This window comes from Berghia stephanieae, chromosome 8 (genome assembly GCF_034508935.2).
Source record: "Berghia stephanieae isolate SIO BIC M18660-M18661 chromosome 8, UCSD_Bste_1.3, whole genome shotgun sequence".
Taxonomy (NCBI): Eukaryota; Metazoa; Mollusca; class Gastropoda; order Nudibranchia; family Aeolidiidae; genus Berghia; species Berghia stephanieae.
Window position 1 is genome coordinate 23,455,840 of NC_088367.1, and position 22,906 is coordinate 23,478,745.

The 22,906-nt window shown below is 36.0% G+C and overlaps 1 protein-coding gene across 1 annotated transcript; it reads right to left on the reverse strand.

Annotated features, from left to right (window-relative positions):
* Positions 1-69: 69 nt before the first annotated feature.
* On the reverse strand, positions 70-13,331 carry LOC144978397 (pyruvate dehydrogenase protein X component, mitochondrial-like). The gene is made up of 10 exons (XM_078924372.1): positions 13,164-13,331; positions 12,657-12,734; positions 12,125-12,225; positions 10,951-11,147; positions 8,495-8,593; positions 7,745-7,991; positions 6,526-6,663; positions 5,460-5,618; positions 3,703-3,767; positions 70-2,931 (listed from the first exon to the last, which is right to left on the reverse strand). The coding sequence occupies exons 1-10, from the start codon at positions 13,297-13,299 to the stop codon at positions 2,658-2,660; spliced, it is 1,494 nt and encodes a 497-aa protein (XP_078780498.1). The 5' UTR covers positions 13,300-13,331; the 3' UTR covers positions 70-2,657.
* Positions 13,332-22,906: the final 9,575 nt, after the last annotated feature.

Sequence of the window (22,906 nt, forward strand, 5' to 3'; positions counted from 1 at the left end):
ATCCTAAAAAAAAAAACACACAAAAAAAAGATCTAAAATAAATAATAAAATAAAACGTGGAAACAAAAATCTTTTTCAAAATTTTGTTCCTTCTCTTTTCAAGTTCAGTTGCCTTCCTTTAACAACATTATCATCTCACATAAATTACAGTATACGTTCTAAATTTTTTTTTTTGTTTGTTGCTTTAGGTCTCTTCCAACACAATTGAGGTTATATGAGAGACCGCTGAAACAAAAAAACAAGCAATCTAACAAAAATAGTACAAATGTAAATCAAAATCATAACCTAAAGATATCATAAGCTAAATTATAAATAACCAAGAACAAACAGGCAGAAGATTTACAGAAAAAAAAATATCCCCTGTCAAAAATACAATCACAAACCAAAGAAGCAGGATAGGCTAGTAAAGAGAAGAAGAAACGACATCACTATCGGATCGTACACCCATGCGAACATCATAGGTATATGATTCAAGGGTGATGCTCCCATCCAACCACCCGCCCTGCCCATCTTGGGAGCTCAATAAGATTCTACTGTTTGTATCTCTTTAGTACTTCGATCATAGTGCATACTTCGTTCAACACGCCATCCTAAAAAAAAAAAACACAAAAAAAAGATCTAAAATAAATAATAAAATAAAACGTGGAAACAAAAATCTTTTTCAAAATTTTGTTCCTTCTCTTTTCAAGTTCAGTTGCCTTCCTTTAACAACATTATCATCTCACATAAATTACAGTATACGTTCTAAATTTTTTTTTTTGTTTGTTGCTTTAGGTCTCTTCCAACACAATTGAGGTTATATGAGAGACCGCTGAAACAAAAAAAAAAACAAGCAATCTAACAAAAATAGTACAAATGTAAATCAAAATCATAACCTAAAGATATCATAAGCTAAATTATAAATAACCAAGAACAAACAGGCAGAAGATTTACAGAAAAAAAATATCCCCTGTCAAAAATACAATCACAAACCAAAGAAGCAGGATAGGCTATTAAAGAGAAGAAGAAACGACATCACTATCGGATCGTACACCCATGCGAACATCATAGGTATATGATTCAAGGGTGATGCTCCCATCCAACCACCCGCCCTGCCCATCTTGGGAGCTCAATAAGATTCTACTGTTTGTATCTCTTTAGTACTTCGATCATAGTGCATACTTCGTTCAACACGCCATCCTAAAAAAAAAAACACACAAAAAAAAGATCTAAAATAAATAATAAAATAAAACGTGGAAACAAAAATCTTTTTCAAAATTTTGTTCCTTCTCTTTTCAAGTTCAGTTGCCTTCCTTTAACAACATTATCATCTCACATAAATTACAGTATACGTTCTAAATTGACAAAGGATGAATACAATAACAGAAAGAAAAAAAACTAAGCTAAAAATGGCATTGTGTTGTCACATGCGATAAAATATAATCAACAATTCCCGAATATGAAAAGGAATCTTTGAAATAAATAAATATCAACATTTTAAAGGAAAGACATAAGACATTAAATTATTGCAACAACAAAATCATCTCTTCCTTCTCATTTAATTTTCCAGCTTATAAATCTTTCATTGACAGGTCTCTTAAATCTCATCAGAATATTCCAGATTTACTTAGTGACTTTAAAACCTAGCCTTGGTTGAGTCACTTCAAGAAACAACAAAGAAATCCCAGTAGCAAAATAACCATGTGTCTAGTTATACAATAACAATGAGCTTTGATCACAAAACGCTGGGCCAAACACTGAAACATGTGAAAAGCATAGCACACCATGGAGTTGGAGTCTAACTAAATAATACCCTGCAGTGGACCATCGTATTCGCCATATTGTGTCAAGCGCATATAAAATATTAAATTTCATCAAAGAGAAATGTTCACCAATGCCCTGAAAAGACAAAGGCACAGGTCTATATACTCAACTAGTCAGACCAATGTAGGAGTATGCTTGTACTGCAAACTCTAAGAGGTTCACAAAAAATCTCATTAAGTTTATTAAAACCTTACATTTTACATTTATCACTCTCACTCACTCATTCAATCCCATGACCAGTTGATTGTCAGGGGGACATGCGGGATGCAGACTTCACAACCTTACGCCATTCGTCACGGTCTCTGGCCTTTCCCAGTAGGCAAAATCACAGACAAAAACTTGAGAAATAACATTCCAGTACGCATTCATTCTCCATCCAATACATACCATAAAACCAACATGAAAATATCAAATTTCATCCTATCATGCAATACAGACTACATCACTTGGCTTATCATGTGGAGCCAAAGTCTAATCTCTTAGCAAAACAAAAAACATCTACGCAATAAGTATGTTCCTATTATAATATCATAAAGTTAGATAGCATCATAATTCGATAGAACCTTTTTTAATGTTAATTTCTGAATACATAATCAGAATATGATTTCTTTGTTACTAATGATTAAGTTGGGGCAAATAATTTTCTATAAAGACCACCCCCCCCCCCCCCCCCCCTTCCAACCCCCCCCCCAAAAAAAAACAACAAAAGCTACATCATTTATTGCAGTTTAAAAAAACCCAATCTGTTCTGATGCAAAATCAGATTGAATGAATAATCAAGTAGCTTATGTTTTTTCACAAGTCAAAAGTATCAATCTACATAGATTACAACATTTCAAAAATTGGCAAAAACATTAAAATACAAATGCTTCCGCCTCAGTGTCTAAATAAGTGCCGGCCAACATTGAGTGCGGGTCCTCCAGCACGTTTCTAAACTCTTCCAAGAACCGCGTGGCCTCTGATTCGTCTATGGCTCGACTGTCATAGGAGAGGGTGACGGTCATCTTCTGCTTGTTACCTTCCATTGTGGCAATATCTCGGCCAGTTCCGACGGCCATGATGGCCAATTGCGGTGGGTTGATGACGGCTGTGAACTCGCTGATGCCAAACATGCCCAAGTTTGAAATGCTGTGAAAGAGAAAAAGTAAAAGTAGTCATTCAGCTTTTAAATTCAATTTTTGACATTTAATTCACCCTTAGATACACAGTTTTATTTTTGTTTTTAAGGGTTCTAATACCACAGCACCTGCAACATATTTAGATCATTTCAGCGCCAGTAAAAAGGAAGATATTGGGATAGTCAAAAAAATAATTTTAGATTTACAAGAGAAAATAGTACAAAGGGAATGGTTCAAAGAGGGAATAAAAGCATATTCCAAGAACATGCTATCAATGTTCTTAGTTCGAGATCACCAAAAAGTCTTATCCAGACACAAGCACTGGACAACATAAAAATGTTTTCAAAATACATTTAAAACAAAAAAAAAAAGTATATCAGTACACAACAGAGACTTGATTGACAAGGAAAAAAATATATCACCTCCCCAAACAAACTCTTTACATTTCACTGTTTCTCCGATCAGCATAGGACTCCAGCCAGGCCAAGGACAAAAAAAAAAATCTTATTCCAATACAAAGATAGAAGGCAATATGAACACGGAAAAATAGGAGAGATATAAGTGACCTTTCCAGACACCATTATAAAAACACTATGTTTTTTTATTATGTCCGGAGAATCTTTACATCAAAAATCAATTGCTCAAGATGACTCCGACTTTGTTAATCAAGAGACAAATCAATCTATCAAATGCCGGTGTAGACAATGAATCACATTTGGATTGAGTAAAATTTCTCTAATAAAAAAAACAAAAACATCGATTGATTGGAGTCACAATTTACCTGAAGCTACCTCCTTGGTATTCCTGTGGTTTCAATTTTCCCTCCCTCGCCCGTCCTGCCATTTCCTGAAATGAAAAGGAAAATACAAGTAATGAATTTAAATCTTTTATTTGTTCTTAGGGGTTTTACAGCCCTTGTGACACCATTAGGTCATCTCAGCACACTTAAAAAGGAAGATGAGAGGAAAGCTGTTGATATGACGTGTAAAACACAGAAGAAAAAAGGAAGACAAAGGGGGTTGGTTCAAATAGGGAACAGAAGATTCCATGAGCGATCCATCTATGTGAAAATTTTGACATTACCTTGAAGTCCCATTCAGGCACAAGGAAAAGATCTAGCTGTGACGGATACACTCAATATTTTACAATATAGAATATTCAAGACTACTTATTACATTAGAACATAACAGTAACAGAGAGATGATTTACATGGGGAAAAAAAAAATAATCTCTCAAAAAAGGTACTTTACATGCGACTGTCTTCCTCTTAGCAAAGGATCCCAGTACAGGTCCAAGAAAAAAACCGGGCTATCTCAGTCAAGTACAGGACCAAGAAAAAAACCGGGCAATCTCAGTCAAGGACAAAGACAGAGAGTAATATGGAAATGGAAAACAGATCTGGGGGATAGAAAACAACAAGTGACCTCCTGCCCATATTGGGAAGTCAAAAGGAATTTACATCTTTAAATTTTAATGACTTCCAAATATCAATGGTAGTATCTGTAGCTATCAGTGGTTTTTGTTTAAGCTATCAGTCCTCTCAAAAGAAAAATTAATGTCCCTTACATGCAGCATTGTTAGATGCAATTACCTATGCATTCCATGTAGGAATAGAGATAATCCATCGAACAAAACGTCTGATGTCAAAAGAAATCTCGCCCTTTATATCCAAATTGAGCAAAATTTGGGGACTGATAATCGGCCCAGGGAAAAAAAAATAAGTGCATGAAGAGGGGCTCAAAACTGGAACTTTTTGGATGACATTGTAATGCTATAACTACTCAGCCATCTCATCCTGCTCTAGAGGTAGGTAAAATGTGACCCCCACTGCCTCAAAACGGTATTACATCAGGTTCATTAATATGCTGAATATTGAATCGATAGCTAAATATATTAGTAAAAACCTTAATTTCAACATTTTCAGATCGTACTTGCTGGTTGTTCTGGATTTTAAGTCATGTATTAATTGATTTTCCTGTTTTTGTTACTGCCTGAAGATGGATTTCGAGCCCGAATTGAACCATGTTTGTTATTTTGCTCATTAAAAAAAAATCTGTTATATTTATTTTTGTTCACTACAGTTTACAACCCATAAAAATCCAACCTTTAGAAAGGTTTAAATTGTTATGTAAAATTTCCTGGACATTTAAAATCAAAAACTGATCTTCACCCAAAGTAAAGAATATCTGGAATAGCTTTTAAAGAGTCATAAAAAGTGAGAACAAACTTGATTCCCCTGTCCTCATTCTTTCATTACTTTGAAAAGCTATTCCTTCTGTTCTTTAGGTACCAGTTTCTTACCTTTTTTATCATTTGTCAAAAAAAACTGCTGAAAGCTTAACAAATCTATAATTCTCTGGATTACTTAAAATTGTCGTCCTAAAACGTTATAAAATGCCCTATTGGCACATGTATATATAGGAGAGTAATTCTGTTCACATCACAATTCAAACTGATACTATAAATAAAACCACATTAACAATATATCAAATTGCTTCTCCAACACTTTACTTTGGAAAATGGCATTGCACTACATACCCTGACTGTATCACCAATCTGTTGAAGACTGAGATTGCTGGCCCCTTTCACAATGGGAGTGATGAGGCCATTTGGTGTGGCCACTGCTACTGAAATATCTACCGAAGTCATTGAACGAGGTGCATCATTGCTCCAGATTCCATTGACTTGAGGAACTCTCTGCATTTGAGGGAAAAATAAAGGTATGAAATAAAGAAAAATAAAGCCAGTCAACTTAATATGATCTTTTTGTAAAACATACTCTAGGATATTGGGAAATCAGACCTGCAAATACTGGAAAACAGAACAATCTGAGCTTTTTTAAAAACTCAAAATTTTCTTTTTACACCTCTCTCAACAGCGGTTGGGGTCACCAGAGTAATCGAGAAAATCTTCTGGTACTCATTTCACACCTGAGAACGGTGAGAGAATGTGAGTAAAGAGCCTTCTCCAAGGACTCAACTATGTGCTGAGTGAGGGTCGGACCCAGGACCTTCCAATCTGAAAGCTGAGTGTCATACCACTAGACCACATAGCCGCACAATGGATGGGGGGATGAGGTTGCCCCACCATAGAAAGCACAGTCAGAGGGAAGCTTTTGGCTCTTTTTTTTTTTTTTAAATTTCAAGGGACTGAAGAAGGTAAGTAGATTGATTGTTGACCAATACTGGTGAGTCAGTAATTCCGATTATAGTCAGAGGAGTCAAAAGTCTGGGAAATTGAAAATCATTTTCAGAGAGGGGGGGGGGGGAACTGGTACTTATGAATATCTAATGGATATGAAACATAAATTATGAGAAAAATCAAAACAAAAACAAAGCAACAAAAATGTTTTTCATGATAATCCATGTTTCATTACCATCTGATTTAATTTGAGGAAAGATATATAGTGTAAGTTTAAGTTGTTGTCAAGTTATAAACAGTTTCCCATTACTTTGTGACTCAACATTGCTCGTCTGATTTTAGTAATTTAGTGCTGTTTTTTTTTTGTTTAACTACTTTTTTTCTTGTTTTTGATATATAAACTATTTTTTTCATTTTGTATCAATCAAGCTTAGAAATGTTTACAAAGATTTCTAGTACAAACCCTTAGTGCCAAAGAAGCTGCTTTGATGACGAAATCATTCATGGATACTTTGATGCCACCAGCAGCCAAACTCTTCCTCAAATCTATGACCGAGTCGATACGTGAGGCTATAGATGCATAGGCATGGGGAATTGTGGTCTGTGGAAAATTAAAATTTTGATTAATTCATTTTGTGCAAAGGGAGAGTTGTTATTAAAAAAATAAATGAATTGGATACTCCATCTTTGCCAATAAAAAAAAATGAAAGAAAAGAAAAAAAAAAATTCCAAGGGAGCTAACCCTTATTCTGTACCAGCTGACACAAAACCTTCATTGTCTCTCCTGGTTTATGAGCATGAAAAAATACTGCCGTAGAGATCATTTGAAATAATTTGGGTTGATAACAAATGGATGTCTTTTAATAAATAAACTTTTCCTCCAATTAATGAAATAAGACAAAAACTTAAAATAAATTGAATGTCTGTTTTCACAGAATATACATTCTTCCAAAATAATAACTATGGCTCTACAAAGACTACAAACAAGTCTGTGACAGAAGCTGGATCTCAAATACTTGTCACTTATTTGACATAGATAGCTGAAATAATTTCTCCTTCGCCTTTAAATCTGATTTAGCTTTTAACCCTGTGCTTACCAACTGCAGGAAAATCATCCCATTCGTTATGATATAAACATTTTTCTTTTTCAGATTCATTTTAAAAAATCACAATATTTGAAGAAAAAGCTTTGTTAAATTTACAAGATCTTAATGCTGTTGTGTACAGCTTGTTTTGCTCAACAAAATGATGTATAGTATGTACTTTCTGCTTTTGAATTTGAGTTTTAAAATTCATTTTGAGTGTTGTATTGGTATGACATTTCAGTAAAATCTTGAAAATGATAGATAAGGAGAAATAAAAATTAATTAAGTTCCCATCACTTAGCCTCTCAATAATATCAAATAATATTTAATTTTGAAGTGACATGTCATCAAATTGTTACATGTGCAAATGATTTCATTTAAATTCTCAACAACAACAAAATCAAACAAACAAAACAGATATTATTATTTAAATCTTTTTTAGTTTATAAAACATTTTAGGATCTCAAAAGCAAAATATATTTGGTTAGAAAAAGAGGTAAGGTGACAATAAACCTGGTCCTTAAATAGGCACACTTAGGTCAAAAAAATAAATGATTTAGTATTGATCAATTTCCATCACTTTTCTTTCATGCATACCTTCGATTCTGTGAGACGTTTTGCAATGGTACGTCTCATGTTGGACAAAGGAATGTCCACAAAATTGGAACCAGCTGCTGGGACTGTCTGTTGCTGCGTTGTTGTGGTGCTAGAGGGGGTAGGAGGAGGGGTAATACTGGAGGGAGAAGGTTGTTGGGGTGTGGCTGTGGCAGGTGGTGGTTGTGGTGCCGCTGGCTTCTGGTCTACTTTAGTTAAGTTTTGTGTCTTGACATAACTCAACACATCCCTGATTGAGAAAATTAAGAAGAAATGAATCGTTTCAAAGAATGCAATTAATGTAGTCCATCTTCCACAGATGTATATAAAACAGGAATCTGATAGTTACCACAAAGGCACGAATTTCCTATTTCAGCTTTAATCTCGAATTGTAACATTTTGACATATAAAAATTAACTTCAACAGGTTTTAACCTAAACCTTGAAATTAAAAAAAAAAGATTATAGACAAGATATTTATCTAGAAAATTACAAAATATTTTTATTCATAATTTAAAAAATTTATTTGATTTTAATTTTTTGGTTCTGAAACTTGTCAAATTTTGCAAGGTAATTGTAAATCAATATGTAAAAAAAATTGTACTATAATTTTTAGATTTGCCAGTAATTCTGTGCTTGCTGACAAAAATTTAATATTGGCTGTAGCAAACAATTTTGCACCATCAACCCAATTTGTTTTTTTTTAAAGAATAGATTGTATTAGTATTTAAACGGGAATGGGGACAATCAATACCCTTTGAGTAGAGCTCCACTGGGTCCAGATGCTGGGATTGAGGACGCATTGATGGCGTATTCTTGGAGGAGTTTTTTGACGGATGGTCCAATAAGATGGCTGTTGTAGAGAAACAAAAACAAATCATCAACATATCATTTAGCATCTTCATCTTCCAGTTAACTATTTATTTTGTGTGTTCAATTCAAATGTTCAATTAAAATACTAATTATTATGCTGAAGATTCATATTTTACCAATGTATGGTTATTACTTATCAAAAAATATATTTGGCAGAGAAATCTTAGGGCTTTTCAGATAAAGGTAATATGCCTTGAATATCAGGGTTATATTTATTTGATTTGAATACAACAATATTTACACATCAGTTTGTGTGCCTCTATGCACTCCAAAGTTAATAAACAGATTCAAAGAGCGATAAAGATTCAACAAATAAAATGTGTAAATTTATATATTATGTGCTGGACAAAGTAGATAGAAAAAGAATTCTTTAAAAAATGATAAAATTATACATTTTTCAATTTCATAAATGTAAAAACTGATGGTGATGCAACTACCAGAGAATTTTTCTTAAAGAGTTCAACAAAAGCAGTTACTGGATTAAAGATTAATAAATAGACAAGAATGAGGAATAATAATTAATGGTGGCTTTAAAATCTGACAAATCTGATCTCGAATAGCGGGCAATACCTGTTTGATGAAAGAGATATCGTCTCAAATTATTTGAAAAAAAGAAAAACCCATAAACTTTAACCAGAAAACCTTTATAATTATCAACTGTCCTTGTCTGTACCACTTTTACATTTACTACAACAGCTATCCACTGCTTTTTTTATTTTTCCTTTTGTACTGCTCGACTGTATGTATCCTTTTCCATTGTCACCTTTGTTTGAACTTTCCTCGACTATTGTTATTGTATCTCTCTTACTCATCAAATCGCCTGATTTATCACCGTCAAGACCACTGGTGCAAGGCCTTTTGTCACTCAAATTAAAGATGGCATTCATTGTTGTTAAACAAAGGAACAAACAAAAGGCATCAGGCATCACAATATCATTTTAATGAATAAATACACAGAAAATGCACACTTTAGTATCGTACAATCCTTTACGAATGAATAAGATTGATTAAGTGAACTACAATCCAGAAATAGAAATAAATAATAATTAATTAACATAGTTTCCAAACAATGAATTGATCACTTGAAAGACGCACGCTAAAAGTGATCATGTGACCACATCGCATTCTCCAAATGGCTCCATTCGGCATTAAAGTAGATGGAATAATTATAACTCAATGAATGAGCCTCCAATTTCACCAAAATGAGTAACATTAGGCCGGATTTATTTTCAAGTTACTAAAATAAAATTGATAAATGACTGACACCAATGAGCTTGGCAAAACAGAAGGAATGACGTTCAAATCAATCAGCTCTTTGTTAATGTATTTGAACTACCTGTTGAGTTATTAGTTCTCATTAATATATATGAATCAGGCTATAAACGCGTAAGGTTGCACATAGATTTGAGTTGGTACATGTTTTGTTTGTTTTAAAGGGTTTTACAGCGCTTGCAACACATTAAGGCTAAGGTCATTTCAGCGCCAGTAAAAAGGAAGAAAATGGGATAATGAAAAATTCTAAAATTACAATTAAAGCACACAAGAAAAGGTAAGATAAAGGGGAGCTGGTTCATATAGGAAACCGATGTAGATTCCAATTCACACTATCAAAGTACTTAGATTGAAATCACCTAAAAGTCTCACCCAGCACAAGACCCCACTAAGAGGAATACACTCAAATGTTTACAAATCATGTTCAAAATAGAAAGTAACAATACAGAACAGAGAGATGATTAACAAGGAAAAGAATATCATCCCCCAAAACAAACTATACATTTTACTGTTTCCCTCTCAGCAAGAGTATCCAGTCAGGGCCAGGTCAAAACCAAGTAATCTCATTCCAAGACGAAGACAAAGTAAGTTGGAAAAAGGATATAGGGGGATAGAAGACACAGTAGGTACCTCCCTGCCCACTATGGGAGGTCAGGAACCCCACCCAGGAGTAGGTACATGTGGTGGGCAGATGTTATGAGTAATTTACTTATGAATAGCATCAATCACCAGCATCCATCTCTAATCATGCAAGTCACACTTACACTCTCATAAATTTTTAACTCAAAACGACTTTGGGGAGAGGAATTACATGGTTGGAGGCAAGACACCAGTGTGGAATTGTGAACCCACCACGTTGTCGCACTTGTGTTAAAGCTGAAAACAATTTGAAATTGCACCCGGTGCTTCGACAGATACATTTGGACTCTCCAAATACACAAATAAAAATCAGAATTACCAGTATAGGTAGGCGTGGCCCTTGGTGTTCCGTTTTTGATTTGTTCTCTTTAACTTGTCTTGAAATCATAGAATTTAAGTTAAAACATAATAAATTTATAATCTTACCCTCCTTCACTGTATTCTGATCCAACGGCTGACGACTTTGCAGCAGCAGCTGACTCTACTGGGGGTTCTGCACTACCACCTCCTGAGGAAGCAGAGGCAGCTTCAGCCGGAACCTCAACACTCTTCCAATCATCTCCTTCATCAACAAACAGAGCAATCAGTCGACCCACCTCTATGTCCTGAGTGTTTTCTGGTGCCTGAGGGGTTATAATTAATATAATCATTTTCAGAGTTCATTTGCGGGCCCCTAACAAACCTAAATAGATACTCATAAATATTCCAAATATTATCTTTTAAAATGATGGTGGCTACTTCTTTTGGAATAGCTCTTTAATAATATTTTCCATGGGAACTGCGTTAGGTACTACATGCAAAAGGAGATGAACAATTATATCACAATATATGGAGAAATTAATTATAAAATCTACAAATACAAAGATTTCTTAGTAAAATCTGCTTGGTAGGGAAATTCAACAGTTCTTTAGGTTGATCTGATGACATGGCTGTCTGTAAGTCACTTGTCTTGGGATTTAAATGTTCCGATTCAAATCCCCAAGGAGACCAGACATTTGTTTGTGGCTGGGTTTAAATGGCTTTGCCCAATGTCCAGAACTTGGGCAGGAAGGAGGGTGCCATCTTTTCAGCCCCATATCTTTAAATGAGGCCCATTGCCTTAATATCCGGTATTATGTTATCATGTCAAGCTGAACTAGATATTATGATAAATGAATTTTAAGCTAATAAGGGCGACTATATTTTTTTCAATTTACATGCATGTAGGACTCTATACTACAACCTTTTATACAATAAATATGTAAAACAATTTTTTTTCAGTTTTGAACACATCCTTAACCTAAAGATAAAAAATTGAAAACACTTCAAAGCGATCTTAAAATAGTTCTCTAGATTGTTCAGATCAATGGAACAACTAGTTTCTGTCGCATTTAATTGATTGCTACTCTTTGGATAGTATGCCTGTCTATCATATGTCAAAGTACTTTCCAACAATTGTAATAAAACTTGTAACCCAATCACTGTTTGGGTGGACAGATGGGTGAAATTTAAAAAAATAAATTTAATCTAAACTTGACTAAGTACTAAAACCAGTCATTTTGCTTAGTGGTGTATGTTCTAAAGTGAAATATCAACACCAACAATCTTAATAAACACTTACGACAATTTTAGCTAAAATTCCTTCTTCCTCTGTATCCATAGCAATAACTGCTTTGTCAGTTTCAATCTCGCACAGCACATCTCCGGGTGCAATTGTATCTCCTGTTAATGAAAAGAAAAATATGTTTATCTATTTTTTTTAATGAAGTGCATCCATGAAATCACCAAAAGGCAATTGATTATAGTTTTGTCATATGATCACCATATGCTGTTTCAGCTGAATAGGGTTCGGTGTCTAAAACATCCCTTTGTTTGTTTTTATTTGCAACCCGTTTTACAAGAATAGACCTGGGCATATTATTCCTGCTTGAGAAGAAATCTGTTTTCCAAGTCTATTCCAGAGGAAGACTAGGATACAACCAGGGCGTCAGCCGCAGTGCAATGCAGCAAAGTGAGCTAGGACGTGAGGACTTTTAAAAAAATAAGATTATCTCCAAAATCGAAATGAAATACATGTAGATTACAATACTGCTTTCAAAAATATGCACAGTGTCTATATAGGGATTACAACAGGGGAAAAAAATATGACAAACCTTCCTTTTTGTGCCATTTGATAATATTTCCCTTTGTCATGGTGGGTGATAAAGCCGGCATTTCAAGTCTGTTTGTGGCTGAAAACAATAAATCAAGGATAATAATTCGATATATCATACAATATTATCATATGTTTTTAATATAAAGTTTCTCCTACCGCCTAGACTTGTACTTAGACAATCAGAATAACTGGCAGTCTTTTAATTTTTCAACCTTACAATACAACTTATACTCTTCTACTCAACACTTTTACTTTCACTATGACTTTGACGCAGTTGCAGTTCAGTCTGGTCTGGTTGCAAATTATTTGATAAGGCTGAGGGTGATACAATTTGTTCATGCAGATAAGTTCAACTCTAACAATATTAATATTAATATAAATAGACTGTCATCTATCCTATCCAATCTATAAAATAAGTGGAAGTGAATAACCAAGTTCAAGGGCATTGGGGTTTTCTCCGAAAGAAACATAGAAAACATTTAATTTATAGCACAGAATGGTTTACCTTGCAAATAGGTACTTTTACGAAAGCCCCTTTTCGCGAACGCATTTCTAATTATCTTATCTTCACGGGAGATATCTTGGCACAACCATCGAAAAGATGGACCCAGACGTCCGTAAACTTTACCAAGTCCTGCCATTTTCGGTTTCAGGCATAGGAAGGCCAGTTCGATTTTGAAAAAAGCACTAAAGATGTAGACGAAAGATGCCAAATGCAATGCCAAAGTAAATGTCGATGGCAATCATTATGACAATAATTCTACTCGTCTTGTTGGTGTATGGATAAAACCTATGATAATTATTGTGCTTGATTTGTAGTGGATTTAAAAAAATATAAAACAAACGTATTTATTGAAAATGGTAAAAATAAACAACAACAAAAAAAAAACCCCCAAAAAAAAAAAAAAAAAAAAGAACAAAAAAAAAAAAAAAAAAAAAAAACAACTGATTTTAAAAAGTTCTTTTCGCTTTAAAAATGACAAATTGGGAATCAAAAATCATTTTTGATAGTAGGTATGCCAGATTGAGAATGGATTGGCCAAAAATTGATATTTATTTTTTCAATAATTGTCAAATTAATTCCAAAAATTGAGGATTGATACTATGTTTAGGTAAAATAATCACAACATCCTCCAGTCGGATATAACGTACCAACACACAAAACTATATATAAACTTTGAACGTTTATAATTTAATAAGTAGGGGAGACCGGGGCACGTTCGCCCACGGGGCACGTTCGTCTTTTTGTTTTTATGTTGCATCTGTGCTATTTTTAGACATTCCGACCACACTGTGCAAAACCGATCCCATTTCCGCATGTCATCACCGGTTACAGAGGTTGAGAACACATCTATCTATCTTGTTATCTTCAAAATTGTTGTTTATCCACTGGTAAGTGAATTTTTCATCTCTTTCATTAACACATATTATTCCAATAAGGAAACTTGATTTTTATTTCGTTCTCATATTGTAATAGTAAGTACACTTTCCCCTTTCTATTTATTGTGTCAGTTAAATCATGTGAGCATGGAAGTGCGAGCTATGGGTGAAGTAATATAAAGATTCCGGTTGGGGTAAGTTCGCCACCTCATCACGGGGCACATTCGCCACATGGGCGGACGTGCCCCGTGGACGAGTATTCACTGTTGATTATCGTATACAAGTTTAAGTACCATTGATATGCTATTCAACCACTTCTAATACATTTTTCGTTACTCTGTCGCCTCGCTCGGCGCATAGTTAAGTCCTTGGAAAAGGCTCTTTACACACATTCTCTCATCGTACTCAGGTGTAAAATGAGTACATGGCCGTTAGCAACGTTGCTGTCCGAAAAAAAAAGTAATATTGCCTAACAGGCGTCATGTCTCGTTCTACTTGTTACGTTTTGCTGTTGGTCAGGAACCCTTTGTAAAGCGCTTTGAGCACGTTTAGTGGATATTGCACTATATAAAAGCTCAAGTTTTTTTGTTTTTTGTTTTTTTGGTGTGTTTCTTTTTATTTTTTTAAAAAGTTGTTGTATTAGACTGTGTATTTACAAGGTTGTTTTCTTACTCTCTATCACTATTTAGAGTAAAAAATGAGAAACCGACCACGCAAAACACAGAGAGGCCTTACACCACCAGAGACGATAAAAAGAGCTATCGATCACATACAGACAACAAGTGAAAGTGTGCGAAAAACGGCTGAAATGTTTGGCATACCTCGATCAACATTGAAAGATTATATTGCCCGGGAAAAGAAAGGACAGCTTACATCATATGGCTACTCAAAACATCGTCAGGTATTTACCGATGATCAAGAGTTAATTCTTGTAGACTACCTAAAAAAAGCCGCATCAATCTACTTTGGACTAACAACAACGGAATGTCGCATACTGGCTTTCAAATTGGCCAGCGTGCATTCGATTAAGTGCCCACCATCATGGAAAGACGCCGGACAAGCAGGTGAAGACTGGTTCTATGGGTTCATTAAACGACATCCAACAATTTCGTTGAGGACACCAGAAGCTACTAGCATTGGAAGAGCCAGCGCTTTCAATCGAGAAAATGTAAATCTTTTCTTCGACAAACTTCGGGAAGTACTCGATCGATTTAAGTTTGAACCTGTTTCAATCTGGAACTGCGACGAGACAGGCGTCACTACAGTCACCAAGCCGCCTAAAGTCATTGCCACACAAGGATCTAAACAAGTGGGCTCACTTGTATCTGCCGAGCGTGGAGAATTAGTTACCGTATGTGCTGCAGTGTCGTCATATGGTCAGACCATTCCGCCATTTTTCGTTTTCCCTAGATACATTTTAAAGAACATTTTCTGAGAGGTTCCCCTATCGGTAGCAAAGGCGCGGCTCACAAGTCAGGATGGATGACGGGTGAAAATTTTCTGGAATTCTTGAAACATTTCACAAAATTTGTGAACCATCAAAGGAGAAACCCATTCTACTGTTGTTAGACAATCACGATTCTCATGTTGCATTTGAGGTACTACAGTTCGCTAAAGACAATGGGATAGTCTTATTGTCTTTTCCACCTCACTGTTCTCACAAACTACAGCCACTGGATCTTTCCGTCTTTTCTCCTTTTAAAAAACGACTAGGGCAAGCTCAACAGAACTGGTTGCGTTCACACCCAGGATCACCTGTCAATATATGACATTCCGGAGGTGGTTAACACTGCATGGAGCCCAAGTGTTTCTGTAGAGAATATTGTGGCAGGCTTTGCAAAAGCCGGAATACATCCTTTTCGACCTGATGTTTTCCAGGACATTGACTTTTGTCCCTCTTCTGTTACTGACAGACCAAACCCCGAGTTAGATGAACAGCAAACTGGACCTTCATACCAGCAATCTATTCCTCCATCTCTGCCCCAGTCTGGACCTTCATGCCAGCAATCTATTCCTCTATCTCTACCCCAGCCTGGACCTTCATGCAGCAATCTATTCCCCCATCTCTGCCCCAAACTGGACCTTCATGCCAGAAATCTATTCCTCCATCTCTGCCCCAGCCTGGACCTTCATTCCAGCAATCTATTCCTCCATCTCTGTCCCAGTCTGGACCTTCATTCCAGCAATCTATTCCTCCATCTCTGTCCCAGCCTGGACCTTCATGCCAGCAATCTATTCCTCCATCTCTGTCCCAGCCTGGACCTTCATGCCAGCAATCTATTCCTCCATCTCTGCCCCAGTCTGGACCTTCATGCCAGCAATCTATTCCTCCATTTCTGCCCCAGCCTGGACCTTCATGCCAGCAATCTATTCCTTCATCTCTGCCCCAGCCTGGACCTTCATGCCAGCAATCTATTCCTCCATCTCTGCCCCAGCCTGGACCTTCATGCCAGCAATCTATTCCTCTCTCGCTGGTTCAACCTGGAACTTCAAACTCTTTTTCGCCTGAATTAATTAGGCCACATCCAAAATCACCGCCTAGAAAAAGAGCACCAGGGGGGAGGAAAAAGCGGAAGAGCTGTATCCTTACAGATACACCAGAAAAGAATAGAATAGAAGAAGAGCATTTGGCAAAGATAAAGAAAAAACTGCACTGAAAGGGAAGGCTATTGGGGGGGGGGGGGGGGGGGGGGGGGAAAGGCAACTATAAAAGGAAAAGTTAAGCGGCGTCTGCTTGATAATTCATCGGATTCAGAAAGTGATGAATGGTATTGTTGGATTTGCTTATCACCATGGTCAGACAGCAATAGGGAGACATGGGTTCAGTGCTTAGAATGTAAACAATGGTCACATGAACAATGTGTTGGAGACAAAAAGAAATGTTTCTATTATGTATGCCATAACTGTAATGATTCAGATAATTCAGACTATTTGTATTGATTGGTAAAGAATAGTAATGCCACATATATCGGATCAGTGTATTTTTTATTTTATTGATATGTGTTTGTAATTATTTCTTTCACTTAATTCCACTACATTATAGTAAAAATCAAATTGATTCATGTATGTATCTTCTGAATTTTAAACCATGGGCGAACTTGCCCCAGGTGGTTGAATGTGCCCCAACCCCTGGGCGAACTTACCCCAGTGAAGGGGCACATTCGCCCACCTGAAGTAATGATCTTATTTCGTTAATAAATGCATCAATTTTGTGTATATTTAAAAACCAAAGGCATGTTTTAAATCAGAATGAAATTAAGTGATACGTCACCAAATCCCATTGTATTCCATCAGTAATTGACTTATCAGTGATACAAAATGACTAAAAGTGGACGAACTTGCCCCGGTCTCCCCTAATCATCAAAATGGCTGTCTCACACAACAGCTGAGTGACATCAATTTCGTTCCTTCTATACTGTAGTCTATTCTATGGACAAATTGATAACAGTTTATGTTACGCGCGTGTGGATATGAGTGTGCGTGTGTGTGTGTGTGTTTGTGTGTGTGTGTGTGTGTGTGTGTGTGTAAGTAGATGACGGGACCCTAAAGTTGGTTTCTAGCCACGTGTAAACAAAGGATTATGATTAAATTCAAAACAACCCCCATTTGACTTCAATTAGGTGTCGGCATACTATCCAGCTTCTTTTCTCCTTATTTTTCTTGTTAGTTTATCGAAAAAAAAAAAAAAATAGCAGTCCTTCAGAGCCATGATGCCTAATGTTTTATTCCGGTTTCTGTAGCGTGGCATGAACAATACAGTTATTGCTTGCTACCCTAGGGTAAGGACGCTAGTCTATCGCAAAGTACTTTCAACCAGATTCAACAGACCCAGCTACTCAATCTCTGCCTGGCTGAAAAAAAAAACCCCAACATTTTTGACTTCACTCAGGATCGATCTCGATATGTTTCTTTATGAGGTGAATGCTCTATCAACTGAACTTTCGTGATGTCCTGTCTGTTGCCAAGATTTAGTTTATTATTATTTTTTTTTACCCTGAAAGCTCTGTTTCTAAGGTTATCAAATTTGATGATTTATACCACAGGGGAAAGAGGGGGGGGGGGGGGGGCTATATATTGTCATGGTCTTATGAGCACACAAGAGCTAACTCGACTACATTCATAAAATAAAGACGTGACAAATGAGTACCCCAGAATTTACTAGACCAACTAGTTACTTTTAACATAAAGAACAAATGACGAGTTGGTTTAAGATGATATGAATATAGAAAGATGAAATTTAATGAAATGAATGTTCTTATAAATAAATAATGATCACAGTTACAGATAATAATAACATGACAATAATATTACGTAACTTCTGTGATCTTGAGGGTAATGTTGTATGGACTTGTGAAGTCCTACTTCTAGACAGTTGGTTCTTTCTTCAAGATCCGGGCACGACTATCTCGACAGCTGTTGGCTGGGGAGAGGTGATCAATGAAGCTCCGGCATTCTTGATAGTAGAATCAAATAATTGAGTTTTTCACCATCCATGTCCCGATAGCAAGATATAAATCTTTAAAATATAATATAAGTGACATGATGAGTGGAGTGGTCTGGCTGTCAGGGCAAAGGTTGTTGAGAGAAGTGAGCGAGGAAGATAAAATCAATCAGCTTTTAAAGTACGTGGTTAAGTGGCAGAAGGTAGAAAGAAAAGTATTCACTAATTTGAATTGCATTAAAAGAGAAGGAAATAAAAGGAATGATAAATTAATATTAGACGGCAAAGTTATTCTAACCCTATCGAAATATAACTGGAGTGATATGAGTTCCGTTCTTACGAAAATAAAATTTTGATAAAATAAATGTGAATCATAGTTATGTAATATATATATATATATATATATATATATATATATATATATATATATATATATATATATATATATATATATATATATATATATATATATATATATATATATATATATATATATGTTCAAAATATGAACCATCGACTTACCTTCTTTCATAACGTAGTACATGAGCAAATATCAGGCTATGAGACGAATTCGTAGCAATGCTTATATGCTTATTATGATTAATATTATTATTATTATTATTATTATTATTATTATTATTATTATTATTATTATTATTATTATTATTATTAAAATTATTATTATTATTATTATTATTATATTCTTCTTCTTCTTCTTCTTCTTCTTCTTCTTCTTCTTCTTCTTCTTCTTCTTCTTCTTCTCCTCCTCCTCTTCCTCCTCCTCCTCCTCCTCCTCCTCCTCCTCCTCCTCCTCCTCCTCCTCCTTCTTCTTCTTCTTCTTCTTCTTCTTCTTCTTCTTCTTCTTCTTCTTCTTCTTCTTCTTCTTCTTCTTCTTCTTCTTCTTCTTCTTCTTCTTCTTCTTCTTCTTCTTCTTCTTCTTTTTCTTCCTCCTCTGTTTTTTCTTCTTCGCTATGTAGAACCTCAAGTTTGACGCCCGAACTTCATTTAATTTTATAATATATTAGAGAAGAAAAATAAATAGAAATTGATAAAGGTTTACTGAACGTGTCGCATTACGCTTCAGGATGTTACTGAATACACAGATATACCAAACTACGATTTAAAAAAAAAAACCAAAAATATCAAGGCTGTTAGATTACACGGACCCATGCTTCCTATTTTGGACTATATTATATTATAATATATATGTGGAGTACTTACAGTTTTATGCGTTATTTATTCGTTTTTTCTTTCTTTTTTTTTTTTTTTTTTTTTTTTTTTGTTACTTTATGTCTTTGTTTATGTTGTTTTTTTTTTTCTCTTGCTGTTGGTGTTTATTATTTTGTAAAAATTATTAATTTCAAAATTCGACATATTATCTAAGGATGTTCACTTATGCCACTGGTTTAGCATAATAGAAAAGAAGAAAAAAAGGGGAGGGGCAATCAGAATTATCAATGGCAATGTCCTAACAAGACTGGGTTCTCTTGTACGACTCCCAATGTATAAAATCAATCTCCACGAGTTCGTGACTACACCTCATCACTCATATTGCATTACTGCTAGAAGACTCAAATCTTCTGTAAAGGATTCGCATACTTAACCCCACACCCTTTTACAAACTAAATTTATTGCCATTTCATTGGAAAACATAAATTCATCACGAATTTAACAGCAATACTGGCGTAATCTTTAAAAAAAACACGTATTTAACATTTTGGCCAGAAAACTCGTCCTTCAAATATCGATCGATTAAAATGACCCTCGTCTTGTCAACAACTATCAAACCTGGGACTTCGCGAAGTCCCAGGTTTGAGAGTTGTTGACAAGACCAGACTCATTTTAATCGATCGATAATTGAAGGACGAGTTTTCTGGCCAAAATGTTAAATACGTGTTTTTTTCAGAGTACGGCAGAATACTTATTACAGATCGTGAGAGAGAGTACAGACGACTTTGGCTTAGCTTGGAATTTAGTACTTGGAATGTCTGAAAAGGTAACGATCTTAATTAATTACATTACGAGATGATCACGATACGAGTCAGAAAACGCGATTCTTGTAGGAAGAAGAATGAGTACGGACTGACTAGACTAGAGAGAATGGCGTATAATTGTGACATGTGTTTGCGTGCTCCTTCGCATAATTTGTTATTTTGCACCCATACTTTTTTAGAAATAAAGCTGCTAATTAGTGGGTTGGCATCTAATTGAGAGAGAGAGAGAAAGAAAGAGAAAGAGAAAGAGAGAGCGAGAGAGAGAGAGAGAGAGAGAGAGAGAGAGAGAGAGAGAGAGAGAGAGAGAGAGAGAGAGAGAGAGAGAGAGAGAGAGAGAGGGCAAAACAACATGGCAGAGGATTGTGGAAAAGGAGATGACCGATATTGGATTGTGGTACTCATGGCAGTGGGCTAAGACTGGAGTCAAGGACTGGATGAAATTAAATGTCCAGACCACTTTGTATTTATGCACGTATGTACGAAGGCCGGACGACGGAATGGATAAGATATTGCTTGCATTCCCACCATGCGGACACAAGTTCGAGCCCCGATGTCGGCATCTTTTCTATCTAATCTTATTGCTATCTTTGCAGCTCTGCACTGCGACTGACACCTTCGTTATCTCAGTCGTTTCTCGATGAAAGGGGGGGGGGGGGGGCTGTGGTGTCCCGATAGATCAGTTGGTAGAGCACTCGCTTCACACGCAAAGAGTCCAAGATCGATCCCAGGTGTAGTCAATATTGTTTTCTGATCTCCCTGTTCACCCATCGGTGATTTGGTAGCTAGGTCTTTTTGATCTGACAAGAAGTACTTTGCGATATATTAGCGTCTTTCCAAAAGGTAGCAAGCAATTTATATTGTCCGTTTCACGCTATAGAATCTGGGATAAACTCCGGCTCCATGCCTGTAATGGCTCTGAAGGACTATTATTTTTCTCACGAACTAGACCTTTTCAAACAAAACAAAAATCTCCTAAGGATAAATGTGACTCACAGTCTTAAAACGCTATAGCTAGAACAAAATTGACGTCACTCAACTCTTTGTTATTGTTTTCAGCCAGCAATTTTTACTAATCGTCACTACATTGCATTAATCAAGGTATAGATAGAACGAAGTTGACGTCACTCAGGTATTGGGAAGAGTCGACATCTACTTATTTACAGGTCTGCTAACCCAAATTAATTGTGATGGTCTCATTATTGTAATGGACATACTCTCAAATCAGCAGCAACACATTCTCCATGACAACAGTATTAAAACGAGCCCATAATTGCGTCCGGTGATCAGATCTGCAAATATTTCAGTTCGGGAAGAGAAGATAGTAGATGAATGTGGTTTATCAAAGATTCTGTCCCTTTGTCGTGTCCAACACAGTAAACACTAATAAGAGGACAACACGCGTGCAAACAGGCTGTTTTAAGGTTCGATGGTTTCTACCCCCTCACTCACTCCTCTCTGGGCCTGTTGGAACTTGAGGTGATACAAGAGATCTCCACCTGGTCCTGTCAGTAGCTATTCTTGGGGTAATCTCGAGGGACACTCCTCTCTGATTTAGGTCCCTCTCTACGATACGTCTCCACGTCTCCTTGGGGTGGCCTCGCTTCCTCTTTCCTTGGGGTGTCCATCGCAGAGCCTTCCTTATCAGTGTTTCATCAGGTCTGCGACAGACATGCCCCAACCATTGCCGTCTTCTCCCTTTAATGAGACTCTCCAGAGACTCCATTTCAGCTCTCGCTCTCAGGTCGTCATTTGAGATGGTTTGGACGAGTGAACAAAATTCACAAAATCACACAATTCAACAACAAGCCACAACAATGAGATACAACCAGTCCCGATCGGAAATGTCTTTGTAATTGGATTCAATAGTCTGATGTCACGTCGCCCAGCAACGGCGGCCATAGTGGTTCTAAACAAAGAAAATTGGTACTTTTTATTCTTCATGCTGGCTAGAACTTTTCATGTCTTGTGATCAGAATGTGTAAAAGTCAAAAACATGATCAGATTTATAATGTTTTTTTTTTCCTCTGGATACGCTTTTATGCTCGTCAGAGAAATATTTCATAAGGGCACCCGCCATTGTTCCGATAGTTTAGAGCCAATTACTAAGTTACCATGCGTCGTTAGGAGGGAAGTGACGTTACGACTGTTGAAGCGTATCATTCCTTTGTCCACCAATCAAGGGACTGGGTTTGGTAGAAAATGCATTCACGGATGACCACAACGAATACGTTAAGAACCAAATAACCAGGGATCGAGTAGCAAAGATTAAGAGAGAATGAAAAATTAACTTACCCATTTCCTAACTTCAATTAGTTAAAAATTTACTATTAAACTTGTGTTGACGTGTTATTGTGCGAGGCTATTCTATTGATTTATTTTGAAGTATTTCTTATTAAACGGGGATTTATACTTATCTTATGAACCTGATCTATC